Consider the following 18530-nt stretch of genomic DNA (forward strand, 5'->3'; position numbering starts at 1 on the left):
TATGTCCTTCGAGAGTTCAATTCTGATCGGTTACATGATCGACGATGTAGAGATGAAGAGAGAGGTGGTCCAAAAATAAATGGGAAAATATCGAATTGATGGCCCCGCTCCCATTAATAAGCCAACACATTTAAAAACCGCTGATGTTAAAATCGTGTACGTATCCCCATTATAGTATTGTTTATTTGTGATACAGCAGAGGGGAAACTTTGTAAATAGTTTCACAATATCTTCCAAATACCTTCTATATACCAAACGAATGTCTCAGACTGTGTGTTTTCGACATACACGTAGATGTAAACGCATCGGCGTCAAATGGGTTGTTTTCCATCTATGCCGATGATGACTGTGAGGTAAATGTCCAGATATGTCCAAAAATAACCAGACGTTCCGAACGTTGACCTCGTAGTTATTATAGTTTGATATGAAAACACGTTTGATCAGCACAGAGGGGAAACAAGCAGTTTGGCATCACTGTCGGGAGGATTTAGCATCTAACCCTATTTCTTCCATATTTTCTCCCAAACGATTTCACCATCGATGTATTTGGGCGCGGCCGGTGCATGGCTCACCGAGCGAAAGCATGTACCAGGTAATCACGGCTTCCCGGGGTTCGATTCCGACCCTTGACCTTTGTCGCATGTCATTCCCCCCCTACTCTCTCCCCCCGCCACCCGTCCTGTCATTCTTCACTGTGCTATTTCAATGCACCAAAAAAATACTATATTGACCTTTATCTAACTACAAAGGAAGGAATTTCTTGTCCGTGTGCGTTTTTGTCCTTCGCATCATTTCAAGAACCGCTCATGCGGTTGGTTTCACGCCCTGCGGGGGTATTGGGAGTGGTAGGTGGGGGTATTGCTGATGACCCAGGGGAGTGGTAGGTGGGGGTATTGCTAATGACCCAGGGGAGTGGTAGGTGGGGTATTGCTAATGACCCTGGGAGGAGGGGGGGGGGGGTGTCTGGTGTCAAATTTGGTGCCATTTGGCCATGTTTTTTAATAGCAATGACGGCAGGGTTTGGGGTCTGCTGCCTATAATAATAATGATTATAAATCATTATTAATTATACTATGAATTATCACTGTTGTTATTCATAAGAACTGAAGCCCCGCTTTATTTAGTCCCACGGAGCTGAATTGCATCCAGTGGAGACAAAGCAAAAAAAAAGAGCTGAAAAAAAAGAGCTGTCCAGCTTTAAAACACTGATGTGAGTCCAGGCACATCTAGAATGGTATGTTTGAGGAGAGAGGAGATCTCTCTCTCTCTCTCTCTCTCTCTCTCTCTCTCTCTCTCTCTCTCTCTCTCTCTCTCTCTCTCTCTGTCTCTCTGTCTCTCTGTCTCTCTGTCTCTCGCTCTCTCGCTCTCTCTCTCTCGTCTTCTCTCTGTTGGTTGGAATGAGCTGGGGCCACAGCACGTGAAGGGTTCAAATGAGACAGAAGCATAGAGATGGAAGAGCGGTGGATGTGTGTGTGTATGTGTGTGTGTGTATGTGTGTGGTGTGTGCGTGTGCACACGCGTGTGAGAGACAGAGTGTGACGTACATGGGTACGTGGGTTGGTCATTACCATTATTACTGTATTTATGACACCATCTAAACATCAGGTTAGTATATGTACTTATGTTTTGGATGTGATGTGTGTGTGTGTTTGAATGATAGCTAATGCTGTCTCTTTTTCTCTATCAGGGTGCCGCCCGTCCCTACACTGAAGAGTGCTGATTGTCTAATGGGTAACAGCTGATGACAATCACCTCAAGAGGGACGTGGTGGACAGATATACCAGACAGCACACACTCGTCCGGGCGCCTCTCTGTGTCAGTTACCAGGCTGTTGGAGGTTGCCATTGTTTACCACTGTTTGTGTGGAATGGTTATTTTAACATTGTCCACTGTTGTTTGTGTGGAACCGTTATTATGACACTGTCCACTGTGGTGTGGGATTGATATGTTAAGTGTGTTCATGTTGTTCACACCACTTACCTGGTAGGCCTTGTATTCGTGTTGGTGCAGCTACCAGGTAAGTATATATATATATATGTATATTGTGGCCTCAGTGCCACTTGCCACCCGTGTGGAATGTGTTAATATATATATATATATGTATTGGGCCTTCTGCCTTTTTGCCACTGCTTGTGTGGAATTATATTGTGTTGTGCACGTGGTGTACATTTGCTGGGGATTCCCAGACTGCCAACCGCAGGGTTTGTGGTTGTGTCCTGTGACACCAGGTCACTAGGGCTTGTGCTACCATTAATTATAATTATCTTGTGTGTTCTCCCCTTACCCTTCTCCCCTGTTTGTTAATTGTTTGTGGGTTGTTTTCTTCCCCTTTATTAAATCCTCATCATCATTTAAGTGGAGGTTTGAAGTCCTACCACAGTAATAAATATAATTTACCTTTTGAAAGCGCGTTTGTGGTGTTTTACTATCTGCCGGGACCTTGCTTTAAAAGCATCTACTGAGGGGGTTGTTTTTGTTCATGTGCAGCCTGCCTCAAGTTTCTATTCTATGTGGTCATTAGACCTTAGTACATGACACAGAGTGAGAGTGACTGTGAGCGAGTGCATACTCTGCATGAGCGAGAGAGAGAGAGAGTGAGAGTGAGTGAGCGAGTGCATACTCTGCATGAGCGAGAGAGAGAGAGAGTGAGAGTGAGGTGAGCGAGTGCATACTCTGCATGAGCGAGAGAGAGAGAGTGAGAGTGAGTGAGCGAGTGCATACTCTGCAATGAGCGAGAGGAGAGAGAGTGAGAGTGAGTGAGCGAGTGCATACTCTGCATGAGCGAGAGAGAGTGAGAGTGAGTGAGCGAGTGCATACTCTGCATGAGCGAGAGGAGAGAGAGTGAGAGTGTGAGTGAGCGAGTGCATACTCTGCATGAGCGAGAGAGAGAGAGTGAGAGTAAGTGAGCGAGTGCATACTCTGCATGAGCGAGAGAGAGAGAGAAAGTGTGCGTCCATATCTCCACAATGCATAACAACAACGCCTCCCGCCTGTCGCAGCCCTTTTCAACTTCCACCCCAAGGCCCCCCCCCCCCTCCTCCCCCCCCCCCCCCCCTCCTCCTCTAGGCCACGGAGGAGATCTGTTTCTCACCCCCCCCCCCCCCCCTCCCCCCCCCCCTCTCCTCCTCCTAGGCCACGGAGGAGATCTGCTTCTCCCCCCCCCTCCTCCCCCCCCTCCTCCCCCGTCTCCCATCAGCGGCTGTCTCTTCTTCAGCTCCCTCTGGTACTTGGCCATCAGCGAGGCGTAGATGCAGCCGTAGGCGGCCGCCGCCACCATCATGATGCACACGATGCCACACACCACGCCGGGCGATCACCACCGTGCCGATGGCCCGGCGCACGCTCACGGGTTTGTAGCGGGTTCGTGACGCATTCCGGCAGGGCCTCTGCTCCTCCTCCTCCCGCCCCTCCCCCCCTCCCGCTCCTCCCCCCTCCCGCTCCTCCTCCTCCCGCGCTCGGGTGCACCGGGTTCAAACCGGGTTGTTGTCGTTGTCGGAGGTGGGCGCGGCCCCGCTCGGGTTGACGTTGGCGTTCCGGCTTGCAGGGGGGAGACGCCGCCGGCTTGTCCTCCGGAGCGGGAGGCCCCCCGCCCCCCCCCCCGCCGTTCTCGTCCTCCAGCTGGAGGCAGTAGTTGAACATCTCCATGGGGACGCCCCGGATGTCCCGCCCCCCTCAGGTCCTTAGGGAGCGTGCACTCCACGGCATCCACCTTCCCTCCTGGAGAGAGGGGGAGGGGGGGGAGGGAGGGGGAGAGGGGAGGGGGGGGAGGGGGGGAGGGGGGAGAGGGGAGGGGGGGAGGGGGGGAGGGGGGGAGGGGGGAGGGGGAGGGGGGGGGGGGTGGAGGGGGGAGGGGGGAGGGAGGGGAGGGGGGGGGAGGGGGAGGGGCGGGGGGGAGGGGGGGGGAGAGGGGGAAGGGGGGGGGGTAGGGAGGGAGGGAGGGAGGGAGGGAGGGAGGGAGGGAGGGAGGGAGGGAGGGAGAGAGAGAGGGAGAGAGAGCGGGAGAGGGAGAGAGGGAGGATGGTTGTACCAACATTAGAATGAGTCATACAGTAACATCACCATCAGCACACTAGAACAAGACGACACAAACACACACACACACACACACACACACACACACCACACACACACATATATGTACAAAACCCTCCCCACACCAAGTTAGAGGTGGCCTCAACTAAACTTCTCGCTGTGTGTGTGTGTGTGTGTGTGTGTGTGTGTGTGTGTGTGTGTGTTTGTGTGTGTGTGTGTGTGTGTGTGTGTGTGTGTGTGTGTGTGTGTGTGTGTGTTGTGTGTGTGTGTGTGTGTGTGTGTGTGTGTGTGTGTGTGTGTGTGTGTGTGTACGAGGGAGAGGGGTGGGGGGTGGGTGGGGGTTAGAGAGATGGAGAGAGCATGTGTTATCAGAGCTGAGTCATTAATTCCCAGAGGGGAGCAGGGAGGGGAGGGTCTCCTGTGTGTTGTCACACTAGGGGGCGGGGTCCACTAAGAATGGATTGCGAGGTGGTAATTGCACCCTTAACTGTGCGGGGCATCTGCTCCGTCTTTGCGAGCTATCCACTAAGGACATTGCGCCGCGGATGAGATACCAGCGCAGACACGCCCATTATGTGTGCAGTTTGCTCCTGATCTGCTCCAGCGCAGTTGGCTCGCGGAGCAGTCTGCACCTGACAGCGCTGTTGGCAGATATCAGGAAGGGGGGGAAATAAACCCGAAATGAGGCATAGACATAACAGTATTTTTCACCATTAGTATTCAGTTAATTCCGTATTGTATTTAGTTTACTTCGTAATGGATAGAGCTTGCTTAATTTGTATTTGCGTGACACATTGCGTCCTGTGTTTTTGTCACTATCCTTCGTCGTTGCATATGTTTGTAATGTCCTTTTCCAATTACATTTGTCACTTATAATTCTGGTGCTATATTTAATTTAGTTTATATCCCATTTAATTGTATTCAATCTCTTTATTAAGTTGTACAGTCCTGGCCTATATTTGATTTCATAATTATATTATATTGTGCGTAACTTAGTTCATATTTCATTTAATGCATTTGTATTATCATGTCTGTTTAATGTCTGTCCGTATAATGTCGGGCCGAAAACTACCAAAGCGAATTCCTTATGGGAAAACTATACTTGGCAATAAACACCTTTCTGATTCGGATTCAGAGGCAGAGAGAGTGAGAGCCGAGCGAGAGAGAGAGAGAGAGAAGCCTCTCCTGTTTCAGCGCGAGGCCCCCGGAGGCCTGGAGGACGGAGCACAGCTTCAATCAATAACGCCGACAACATTGGGAAAGCCGACAACGTTAAATAACTATATTTAAATAATAAATACAATCGCATGGGACCCCTGGGTGGCTGGCTCAATATCATCCTTGATTTCATCCAGTAGATAAAGGATTGCTTGAGCTTGCAACCTATGTGTCTCCGGATGATTTCGGTCTCAATTAAATAAAAAAAGGTGATATTCTCCTTCGAAATATTCTTTCACAGGCGCACGCATGCGTCTGGCAACAATTACTGCTGCCATGATCACCTGTGACGTTGGCATGATGCCCCTTTACAGCTTAGGGCTTTGCTCTTAGTTACCACCTTGTCTGTGAAGACGGTAAGTGCGTAGTAGGGGTGTAACGGTACACAAAAACCACGGTACGGTACGTACCTCGGTTTTGAAGTCAACTAGTCAAGGTTCGGTACGGTTTTCGGTACAGTGGGGGAAAGTTTTGCTTTCCATGTTCCACTCAGGGGTGATGTAGTGTGCAGTAACTAATTGTACTTGTACAGGGCTGTCAACGAATATTCTATATTGAAATTAATAATCGACTTGTAAAAAAAAATAAAAAATTATAATAATAATTATATTAGATTGTGATTTTTTTTGTGGTTCCCAAAGTCGGGGTCGCGATCCAAAGGTGGGCCGCGAGCAGCCACGGGAGGGCCGCGAGATGATTTAAATTTTTTTTTTTTTTTTTTTTTTTTTTTTTGTCAGGCCACTGAACTTAGAAGCAGGCCAGGACAGTGTTTCTAGTTGTATTCTAAAATTCTATTCTATTCTATTCTAAAATGTGACTATATGGTTTTATATTAACTTAATAAATAAACAAAAACGAAAAATCTACTTATTTCAACGAACATTTCAAACTAAATAACAGATTATGCACATAAAACGCTGAAAACAACCGAAGCAACAATAGTATTTTAATGAGGCTATTATTATTATCATTATTATTTTGCAACAAGTTAGCCCTCTCATAAATAGCACATATAAATGAATAACTAACTTGAACCAACTTAATAGGATTGAAGTGATATTTGGCTTAAAAAATCGGTCGCCTGGCAAAAAAAAAAGAAGAAAAAAAAGGCCTGACGATGTGCATTGGGCCGCGGCTCTCTGACGCCTTATTTTCTGGGCCCTGGCCTGAAAAGTTTGGGAACCCCTACACTACACAGCCGTTCGGTACGGTACGGTACACACTGAAACTTGTTCGGTTCTGTACGGATACGTGTACCTTTACACCCCTACTGCGTAGCGTTAACTGCTCGGTGCTATTGGCACCGGGCTTTGTGGATTCGGAGCATGGCTCATTTGCATAGAAAGGGGACATGTTCCGCCCACATTACCTCATTTAAATATGCGCTAATTGCACCGGACGCAATGCTGACGGGACGCAGTTACCACCTCATTTCACCCGTTGCGCGTCCTCTGTGGATAGCAAACTGAGTTTCAGAGCTATATGCACCGGCTTAGCATCGGAAAAAGCCCTGCAAATACTTTGTGGATCCCGCCCTATATGTGTCTTATGCGATGAGGTTGCCACACATTGTGGAGCAGTAGAAGAGAGTTGATTCACACCCAGGATAGAAGAGACAGGACAGTCATGTTGGCCCCCAAGACGCTCTCATCCCCCTAAATGTTGTCCCTAAATATCCCCTCTCTGTGGTTGAAATATACTCAGGCCGACAGCTTAGCTGACAGAGTACAGACGTGGGTTTTTTTGGCATTTACCTACTCAGGTTAAATGCTGCTTTGTTTCACTCTGTGAGCAGACGCTTCGTCACTTAAAACACCCTTTCGTTTAGAATTACAAAGTGTCTTGTGTTGCAAATGTCACGTTGCAAAGATGACACTGGCATCAATAATTTGGTGCCAGTCTCTGTGTTGCCAGGTGGGCATGTGAAGGTAAAAATAAAACGATTGTAATAAAACAAAATCAACAAATTGAAGCAGAACAGACTGAACAGAATAGAGTGAAAGATGACAGAACAGAAAGAAGTAGAACAGTAAAACAATTAGGGCTGACCTCGACTAGTCGAACAGTCGACTAATCGATCGAAAGGAGCCGTAGTCGACAGCCAACCTCTTAGACGAATGCAAAAAAATTTAATCTTTTTTTTTGTATCATTCTTTTCAAAAGCAAAGAGGCCTAGAAACGTGGCTAATGCTAATGGCACGCATACCAGCGAGGCTAACTGCCTAAGAAAATGGGCACAGAGGCACTGAAAGAGGATTTCACCCATCTAATGAACACACTAGACTAGACAAATATCAAGATGTATCCATCAGTGGACCAATTGCATGCTTTCGCAGGCGACAAGAAGCCTTCAGTCGACTCCTTCAGACATTAAGCACCCCCACAGCCCAAATGGAATGATCCCAAATCTTTTTTAAAGTAATTATTTATAATAAAAAAAAGAAAGAAAATTTGCATTCGACTATCGGCACATTTTGGCCAATACAAGTCGACTATACAAATCCTTAGTCGGGGACAGGCCTAAAAACAATACAGTAGAGCAGGCGGGATAGAAAGAGAGGAGAAGGGGAGAAAAGAGGAGAGAAGAGGTGAGGAGAGAACTACTACATTGCAGAGGAAGCTTGAGGGCAGTGATGTGAATGAACATTTTAAACATGAAAAGAGAGGAGCAGATGTGCAATCTGATGTACAAATTGCCTACACAGAGACACGTGCATGTACCACACACAGTACATGTGCACGCACACACACACACCAGTGAATCCATTAACGCAGGCGTGTAAAATAAATGACATACCGGTAGATGCACTGTAGGCAAACATACTGACGCACAAATATGAACACAGAGCAGTTGCACTATAGTCTAAAACTAGCTCCACCACCCCCAGTGTATCATTCAAGTTAAAACAAGCTCACACTCTCTAATAATTCACAGACTGTTACTGAGCTCCACTCGCTTTGTATACCCCCCTAATGTACATCAACACACCTTCCGTGTGTACCCTGCAACCAGTCGCAGACTGGGACCATAATTCCTACCGGGAATTTGACTCAGGCAGGCCGGGGAAAAAACTGCATTTTGTATCTCTTTTTTATTTAACGTTTATTTAACCAGCAAGTCCCATTGAGATACAAGATCTCTTTTGCAAGGGAGACCTAGCCAAGATGACATAACATTTGCAATATATCAGTATAAATGCGACCTGGCTTCAGCACCATGGACAGCGACGCTGTCAGAAAACGGACGATACAAGTTGTATACACTACACCAAAGTGTAGAATAACTTCTTTCCAAATAATGGATTGGCCAAATGTCGGGTTATAATACGAAAGTGTCGTTTATAGAAATGTCTCTACTTCACTGGCGCTATTGCATCACTCACGTCCCGCTGCTGCCGTCAGTTCACATAATGACGCGCTCCTTACATCTCGCGGCTTCAATATCAGCATCCAAATCATCCATCAGACTTATAGCTGTTCTATTTCACGGTCAGGTTCCAACAAACTGTCTTCTTTAACTCCCAGCAGTAAATCCAATAAAGTGATCAAGTGATCCGGAGTTTCCACGTCAATTTCAATGTCCATCTGATTCAAAACTTGCGTAATAACACCTCTGATTGCGCCCCGCTTTCGTCTCATTCTTTCAATTGTAGTCCGACGTTCGTCTTCACCCATTCTAGAGATATCCAAAACGTTCATATCTCCCGGGTTTCGGCAGTTGATCTCATCATGATTTAAATTAATAGGCTTGTTTGAGATTGGCGACTGGCGAGGCCTGCGCAGGCGCACTGCATCGCGCTGGGTTGTGAATAACAAGTTAACTCATTCTTGCCTGAACTTATATATGCGCAAATAGAAACATATATACCGACCTGGCCTGCTTCGGAGTTCAGTGGCCTGACTGCGGGCACAAAAAAAAAAAAAAAAAAGCATTTGCCAGTCTGCCAGGGCAGCCAGGCCATGCCAGTCTGCCAGGCCACCGGGAATACTCCCGCTGCTCCCGTTGGTCAGTCCGCTAGTGCCTGCAACATAACTAAACACACCTCATCTAAGCAGCACCCACCTCTGTATAGCAGCCATTCCATCCAGTGTTTGAAGTCTCGGAGACTGCAGTCACACTCCCAGGGGTTGTGGGTAAGCTCCAGGCGCTGGAGGTTGGCCAGGGGCTCGAAGGCTGCTCTCTCCAGACCATTCAGCCTGTTTCCAACTAGAGACAGCCACCTGGACGGAGCAGGAATAATAATACACTGAGTTGTTTCACTTCTGCTCAAATCTATACTCTAGTCTTTGTTTTTGTTTTTTTATCTTCTTCTTCTTCTTCCCTGGCAACTCAAATAAAATCGAATAATGTTTTCATAATGATTTGTTTCAGGGATCTAAAATGAATCTAATCTGAATCTAAATCTAATTTAAGATGCAGTCGTTTCAAGTGAGCATTCACTCAAAGTGAGACCATTTAAAATAATTATGTATATGTATTATGTATGAAAGATTATGCCACAAACGGGGTAAAAGGCATAAGTAAGTAATAAAAAATTACGACAATTAAAAGTGTGTGTGTGTGTGTGTGTGTGTGCGTGCGTGCGCGTGTGCGTGTGCGTGCGCGCGCGCGCGCGTGTGTGTGTGTGTGTGTGTGTGTGTGTGTGTGTGTGTGTGTGTGTGTGTGTGTGTGTGTGTGTGTGTGTGTGTGTGTGTGTGTGTGTGTGTGTGTGTACCTGAGCCCCTGTACTTCGTCTAACAGGCCCAGAGGGATGGAGGAGAGACCGTTTAGAGAGAGGTCTAGACTCTGGAGCCCTCCCAGACCCTGGAACACACACACACACACGCGCACACACACACACACACACACACACACACACACACACACACACACACACACACACACACACACATTACTGTACATTCAGGTACACACAACTATCTTATAGACCTTTTCCTTAACATTGTTGAAGTGTTTGCTAATACAGTAGAGCTGACAGGAAGTACACCTGGGGCCCAAGTGGTTTCCTTAGCAACAGAATTCGTCTGAAAAGGTGCCGAGTTGTAGAACACATTACATTACAGTTACATTTTATTGAGTCGGGCTGGAAACGTAACGAAATTAACCATTTTTTGGGAGCAATATAGTGTGAGTTGTACCTCCTTGTATGACATTCACATAAACCTAACGTCCTACGGGAATTAAGCAATAGAACTCGAGCCTGGGCCTGGTATGGTAAATGACGTGGCATTATCTTTTCAAAGCTTATAAACACCTTATAACCATCTTATTAACATCTTTCGAACACTATAAACACCTTATAAACACATTATAAACACATTATAAACACACTATAAACACTTTATAAACACATTATAAACACTTTATAAACACCTTATAAACACCTTATAAACACATTATAAACACCTTATAAACACCTTATAAACACATTATAAACACATTATAAACACCTTATAAACACCTTATAAACACACTATAAACACACTATAAACACATTATAAACACATTATAAACACCTTATAAACACATTATAAACACACTATAAACACATTATAAACACCTTATAAACACCTTATAAACACACTATAAACACATTATAAACACATTATAAACACCTTATAAACACCTTATAAACACCTTATAAACACATTATAAACACATTATAAACACATTATAAACACCTTATAAACACATTATAAACACACTATAAACACATTATAAACACACTATAAACACATTATAAACACATTATAAACACATTATAAACATTATAAACACACTATAAACACCTTATAAACACATTATAAACACACTATAAACACCTTATAAACACCTTATAAACACACTATAAACACATTATAAACACATTATAAACACATTATAAACACATTATAAACACCTTATAAACACATTATAAACACACTATAAACACATTATAAACACATTATAAACACCTTATAAACACCTTATAAACACATTATAAACACATTATAAACACATTATAAACACCTTATAAACACATTATAAACACACTATAAACACATTATAAACACACTATAAACACATTATAAACACATTATAAACACATTATAAACACATTATAAACACTTTATAAACACTTTATAAACACATTATAAACACACTATAAACACATTATAAACACTTTATAAACACATTATAAACACATTATAAACACTTTATAAACACATTATAAACACTTTATAAACACATTATAAACACATTATAAACACTTTATAAACACTTTATAAACACATTATAAACACACTATAAACACATTATAAACACTTTATAAACACATTATAAACACATTATAAACACTTTATAAACACATTATAAACACATTATAAACACTTTATAAACACATTATAAACACATTATAAACACTTTATAAACAGCCGACACAGTCCCATGTGACCGTCCCTCTTGCATGATTGCAGCACACAGAGGCTGTGATGTTAGAAGAGAAACAGGCAGTTGTTGGGAAGAATTGTGAAGTTGCAGCAATATTTTACCTTTGGTCTTACATTGATCTGTAAGGAAATATGTGTTTACGGCTGGCTTCTGTGAAGCTCTTTCTATAATAAATGAATGGAGTTGAATCAAAGACACGGTACAACTCTGTTTTCCAGAGAGCCCTCCAGTCAGGATGAAAGTGGATCAGAATGTCAGGCGAATGTGTTACTAATTTAGCTCCCCATGGGACCGGTCCCGGGTCCGGCGTGGGGGTCCGGCTTTAGACTGGACAAGTTGTGCTCCGTGTCTCAGAATGTCTTCCCTATGAATGCTAAATTATATTGTATGAATACTTAATAATAAGTTAATACTTTATAAAGGCACAACTCTTTGTAACCCGGGGAAATCTCACTATGAACACTTTCAGATACTGTGAACGGCACTTTAACGGGGAAACGGCGGCACGCTTCAAAGAACACTTTTTAACTGTAAAAGACTGTGAACAGTGTTAACACCTTAAAGGGGAACTATCTTATAAATTGCCTTTTTCAGTGTTTAGCATTGTTTCCTGGCTATGTGGACTTATATTAATAGGATCTATGTCTCTAATTCTCATATTGGCGCATTCTTCCAATTCTCCTCTCACAATATTCACCCTCACTGAACTGAGTCATCTGAAAATGTGCTGATCTGTGATGTCAGAGATTTCTCAGCTGCATAATAATGTGGCAGTTGATGTGGCAGTTGGCACCAGGCCACACAGTGGTCTGATCTTGAGGTAGAAAAATGCTGTTTTTGAGTACTTGATTAGAAATACAAAACAATGCATTTTTTTTAAAAGAAACCTTACAGAGGTGTTCCATTATAGACTCACAGGAATTGTGTAAAAGTGCCCAAATATAGTGAACAAAATTGTAAAATAGTTCCCCTTTAAAATACTGTAAACAATATACTGCAAATATCTCATTTTACTGTAAAATACTGTATAATGTCAACAAGATGTGACTATAAAGAGTGTAGAGTAATACCTGAAGCAGGTCTCTGTCCAGCCCCGTCAGTGAGTTGTTGTGCAGACTGAGGCTGGTCAGGTTGTTACTATAAAGAGTGTAGAGTAATACCTGAAGCAGGTCTCTGTCCAGCCCCGTCAGTGAGTTGTTGTGCAGACTGAGGCTGGTCAGGTTGTTACTATAAAGAGTGTAGAGTACCTGCAGCAGGTCTCTGTCCAGTCCCGTCAGTGAGTTGTTGTGCAGACTGAGGCTGGTCAGGTTGTTACTATAAAGAGTGTAGAGTACCTGCAGCAGGTCTCTGTCCAGTCCCGTCAGTGAGTTGTTGTGCAGACTGAGGCTGGTCAGGTTGTTACTATAAAGAGTGTAGAGTAATACCTGCAGCAGGTCTCTGTCCAGTCCCGTCAGTGAGTTGTTGTGCAGACTGAGGCTGGTCAGGTTGTTACTATAAAGAGTGTAGAGTACCTGCAGCAGGTCTCTGTCCAGCCCCGTCAGTGAGTTGTTGTGCAGACTGAGGCTGGTCAGGTTGTTACTATAAAGAGTGTAGAGTAATACCTGCAGCAGGTCTCTGTCCAGCCCCGTCAGTGAGTTGTTGTGCAGACTGAGGCTGGTCAGGTTGTTACTATAAAGAGTGTAGAGTAATACCTGCAGCAGGTCTCTGTCCAGTCCCGTCAGTGAGTTGTTGTGCAGACTGAGGCTGGTCAGGTTGTTACTATAAAGAGTGTAGAGTACCTGCAGCAGGTCTCTGTCCAGCCCCGTCAGTGAGTTGTTGTGCAGACTGAGGCTGGTCAGGTTGTTACTATAAAGAGTGTAGAGTACCTGCAGCAGGTCTCTGTCCAGCCCCGTCAGTGAGTTGTTGTGCAGACTGAGGCTGGTCAGGTTGTTACTATAAAGAGTGTAGAGTAATACCTGCAGCAGGTCTCTGTCCAGCCCCGTCAGTGAGTTGTTGTGCAGACTGAGGCTGGTCAGGTTGTTACTATAAAGAGTGTAGAGTAATACCTGCAGCAGGTCTCTGTCCAGCCCCGTCAGTGAGTTGTTGTGCAGACTGAGGCTGGTCAGGTTGTTACTATAAAGAGTGTAGAGTAATACCTGAAGCAGGTCTCTGTCCAGCCCCGTCAGTGAGTTGTTGTGCAGACTGAGGCTGGTCAGGTTGTTACTATAAAGAGTGTAGAGTAATACCTGAAGCAGGTCTCTGTCCAGCCCCGTCAGTGAGTTGTTGTGCAGACTGAGGCTGGTCAGGTTGTTACTATAAAGAGTGTAGAGTAATACCTGCAGCAGGTCTCTGTCCAGCCCCGTCAGTGAGTTGTTGTGCAGACTGAGGCTGGTCAGGTTGTTACTATAAAGAGTGTAGAGTAATACCTGCAGCAGGTCTCTGTCCAGCCCCGTCAGTGAGTTGTTGTGCAGACTGAGGCTGGTCAGGTTGTTACTATAAAGAGTGTAGAGTAATACCTGCAGCAGGTCTCTGTCCAGCCCCGTCAGTGAGTTGTTGTGCAGACTGAGGCTGGTCAGGTTGCTCATGTCTTTAAACAGACCGGCGGGCAGCTGGTCCAGGTAGTTGTTGGACAGATCCAGCACCTGGGGAACAGAGCGACACGTTCAACTCTGCGTTGTTGTCATTTGTAACTAATAATTCATCAGGGCAGCATGTATACCTGTTCAACTTTCTATAAGAGTAAATGCATGTGAATGACCAATGTTCTGCAGAAATGCCTTTTCTCCAATTATTCCTCTTTTATTTATTTTTCATCATTTACAAGCTAACGTGTGGAAAGTAGTAATCCATACACTGTTTATTTTTCTCACATTTTTATATTCAGATTGTATTGTATTGCCTATATGTATATCTTTCTTCCATTACCCTGCCCATACCTGTCTCTCCCCTCTCCCTTGGTGTTATGACACCCGCATATCCCAAAGGGGATCAATAAAGGAATATCTTATCTTATCTTATGAGTAGGGATGCTCGATATTGGCTTTTTTACCGATACCGATATACCGATATTGTACAACTCTTAATTTCCGATACCGATATCAACCGATATCAACCGATACCGGTATATGCAGGGTTTCCCCCCCAAAAAATGGAATAATTTCAGGTAATTAACATTACATATCTCTTGTTGTGGAATTAACACAACATACATTATGCATACTTTTGACAATAAATAAAATCAGAATTTGTTCTTACTTGCTTGCCTGGGTAGATAAAGGTTATAGAAATGTAAAAAATAAATAAATAAATTAAAAAAAAATTAAACCGATACCGATATTTTCCGATATCACATTTTAATGCCGATATCGGCCGATAATATCGGTAGGCCGATAATATCGGACATCCCTACTTATGACCCTGGAACAAAGCCAACCCATTGACTGTGCATTGTACATTTTCACAAACACCTATGTCAACACACACAGTAGAAATCAACTAGTTTTCCTCAATCTCAGAAAAATGTACTCTTTGAAGATCCAAGGAGGCTGAACATATATTGAAGTAAAGGTGCTAGTACACTAGGCAGTATTTGTATTAATGCTGATGGGTAAAAGAAAGTCCCAACAACCGGCAACAAACTGAACCACAGGGTAAAACCATTTTTATGTTTCTTGACTCTTACAAACACCTTAGGATAAGCACAATACTTAAGGCCTCTGCATGCTACAGAAACTGCAAAGCAACTGCAACACAACATCAGCGCGACTTCAACGCAACATGTTGCAGAGGGTCTCGTAGACTGTGTTGCGAGGATGTTGCGTACCTCTCCCCCAAAAATCTAATCTGAACAACCGTTGCGTTGATATTGCGTAGCAGTGATTGGTTGGTAGTGAATGGGGGCGGGGCTGCCTGTCACTTCTAGTGTTCCTGGCGCGAGACCAAAAAAAAAACGTACTGACAGGTGTAGCTCGATAGCTTACAGAGTGGATTGTCATGGCAATTAAATAAGCAGCTCTTCCTCCTCGTCGTCAATAGCCTGTTGCTGTAACAGATGTATTTGCATCTGCACATTAACGTCCATCCCATTAAAGTAAAACCAACGTTAGCCAATGTAAAATGAAAGTTACCTAAACTATAAAACGAATCTAAAATAATGAACTAACTAAGTTAACTAACAAACAAACTTACCTTAACTAAAGTAGATATAACTATATTACACTATATACAAGAACACAAGCGAAAACAAACATAAACAGGGCTATTATTATACTAACGTATGGTTGGGAAGGGAAATCCGTTATGTAAATGCTAGAGTGTGCAGCGGGGCTGGGCGCGTGCCGCACATCCGGGGTACAATGTTGCATCATAGGCTGCGCGTCGATGTTGCAGAAGCATAAAGGCAGAGTGTCTGCAACACCGTTGCAATTGTCGATGTTGTGTTGCAGTTGCTTTGCAGTTTCTGTAGCATGCAGAGGCCTTTAGGCAGCTCCTGTTGCCCATCAGAATTGTCCTAAAAGTTGCCACTTCTCTGGATGGCAATACATTGGGGCAACATGACAGGGCAATGTGCTTGGCAACATGCCATAGAAGTGAGCCAGAGAAGAAGATATGCAATAGAAGTGATATGGTTAACAAGAGGTTGCTATGCAACCTGGACACATGTGTTGTTGAGTCGTCTGCTCGTCTATCACCGACCTAACAAACAGAGTCAAAGGAAGGAGGAACCTCCAGACCTCCAGAGTGGACAGGTTAGCGAGGGCGGTGGCCCCCAGCGAGGACAGCTTGTTGTTGGGCAGCAGCAGGGAGCGGCTCCCCTGGGGGAGGAGGTGCAGGGGAGGCAGGGAGGAGAGGCTCCGGCCCCCGCAGTCCACCACCAGGCCGTCCGAGGAGCACAGGCAGGGCGGAGGGCAGGAGGAGACGCAGGGGGGCAGCACCACCGAGAGGCAGAGGAGGCACAGGAGGACTGGCGGGGGGGCAGAGATACAGAGACCTCGTTAGTAACAGCTGGGTAGCAGGCAGCCATCATCACACTTCAAATCTAATACATCATGGAGAGGGAAGTTCCTTTCACTGTAAGAAGAACCAACACAAGACAGAACACAATTAGGATGGAGTCATCTAACGGAACGTAGACCAAATGCGTCCACATTTTTATAGGATTCTAGCAAATTTTTTATAACAATAGCGAATATGACCGTTTTCATTGAGGTTTCTTACAAATTAACGATGCTCTATGTTGTCCTTTATATGCCGATTATCATTAAAATCTTAAATTGTACCATATGTCCCCCTTTAGACAACATATGTAACGCTTAGGGATGTCCGATATTATCATCCGACCGATATTATCGGCCGATATCGGCAGTAAAATGTGATATCGGAAAATATCGGTATCGGTTTAAAAAAAAAAAAACAATAACAATATTTGTTATATATATATCCAGTGAAATTATTAGTTACCTGAAATTATTCCGTTTTTTTGGGGGGGGGGGGGGGGGGGGGGGGGAAACCCTGCATATATCGGTATCGGTTGATATCGGTTGATATCGGTATCGGAAATTAAGAGTTGGACAATATCGGAATATCGGTATCGGTAAAAAAGCCAATATCGAGCATCCCTAGTAACGCTACCAGCGCACTTTTGTTAAGATAATTAGTTTACCATTCGCGGCCGCTATACCGAGGTCGCAGTAATAGTTTATCGCTGTTCAGATCACGGCGAAGAATAGACACATCCCAGTGACCTGCGCCCTGTGCTAAGGATCTTGGGAAATGTATTCATGTAGTGTTCAACATTTTCACCTTTTAATTTTAAACCAATGCTGCCATCTGCTGACAACAGAAAGTGTTGTCTATCGCCACTTCCGTATACAGCGTCGCCCCAAACCCATTCTAGAGATTCCCACTTTTTACTGGGAATTGGGGCGTGGCCGTATTTGGTCCCAGACAATAAGAGTGGCTGCGATTGGTCACCGTGACGTTACGGGGAAAACTGGACTTGTCGTACGGTACGGACGCGTCTGGAGGGCTTTGTTAATTTCTTTTATTTTCATCTCAAATGACAAAAGTGTGCGTCTGTGTGGTACAGTAGGTTGTGTGACCGGCTGGCTTCCTGTGAATGACTCCCGTGATCCGTATTTTTTTATATTTCATATCCGGTCGCTATACGTTGCTTTTTCATATCCAGTCTGTCGTTGTTTTTATATGAAGGGATCTCTCTCTGCTCTTCTAGAGCAGTGGTTCCCAAAGTCGGGGTCGCGACCCAAAGGTGGGCCGCGAGCAGCCACGGGAGGGCCGCGAGATGATTACATTTTTTTTTTTTTTTTTTTTTTTGTCAGGCCACTGAACTTAGAAGCAGGCCAGGACAGTGTTTCTAGTTGTATTCTAAAATTCTATTCTATTGTATTCTAAAATGTGACTATATGGTTTTATATTAACTTAATAAATAAACAAAAACGAAAAATCTACTTATTTCAACTAACATTTCAAACTAAATAACAGATTATCCACATAAAACGCTGAAAACAACCGAAGCAACAATAGTATTTTAATGAGGCTATTATTATTATCATTATTATTTTGCAACAAGTTAGCCCTCTCATAAATAGCACATATAAATGAATAACTAACTTGAACTAACTTAATAGGATTGAAGTGATATTTGGCTTAAAAAATCGGTCACCTGGCAAAAAAAAAAAAAAAAAAAGCCTGACGATGTGCATTGGCCGCGGCTCTCTGACGCCTTATTTTCTGGGTCCCGGCCTGAAAAGTTTGGGAACCCCTGATCTAGAGCTGTACGTCAAACAGCCACCTGTCTCTCTCTCTGCTCTTCTAGAGCTGTACGTCAAACAGCCACCTGTCTCTCTCT

General features: G+C 44.2%; 1 protein-coding gene across 1 annotated transcript in view; it reads right to left on the minus strand.

Annotated features, from left to right (window-relative positions):
• Positions 1–3128: 3128 nt before the first annotated feature.
• The window catches only part of lrtm2a (leucine-rich repeats and transmembrane domains 2a), a gene marked incomplete at both ends in the record, with an annotated part of 44744 nt that continues 29342 nt past the window's right edge, over positions 3129–18530 (minus strand). The window contains 11 exon segments of the mRNA XM_084331097.1: positions 3129–3182; positions 3185–3307; positions 3309–3365; positions 3367–3471; positions 3474–3539; positions 3541–3669; positions 3671–3717; positions 9314–9471; positions 9966–10054; positions 14179–14304; positions 16396–16625. Of these exon segments, the coding sequence (XP_084187223.1) occupies positions 3129–3182; positions 3185–3307; positions 3309–3365; positions 3367–3471; positions 3474–3539; positions 3541–3669; positions 3671–3717; positions 9314–9471; positions 9966–10054; positions 14179–14304; positions 16396–16625 (1184 nt within the window).

Source organism: Notolepis coatsorum (assembly GCF_963971535.1).
Source record: "Notolepis coatsorum genome assembly, chromosome: 15".
NCBI lineage: Eukaryota > Metazoa > Chordata > Actinopteri > Aulopiformes > Paralepididae > Notolepis > Notolepis coatsorum.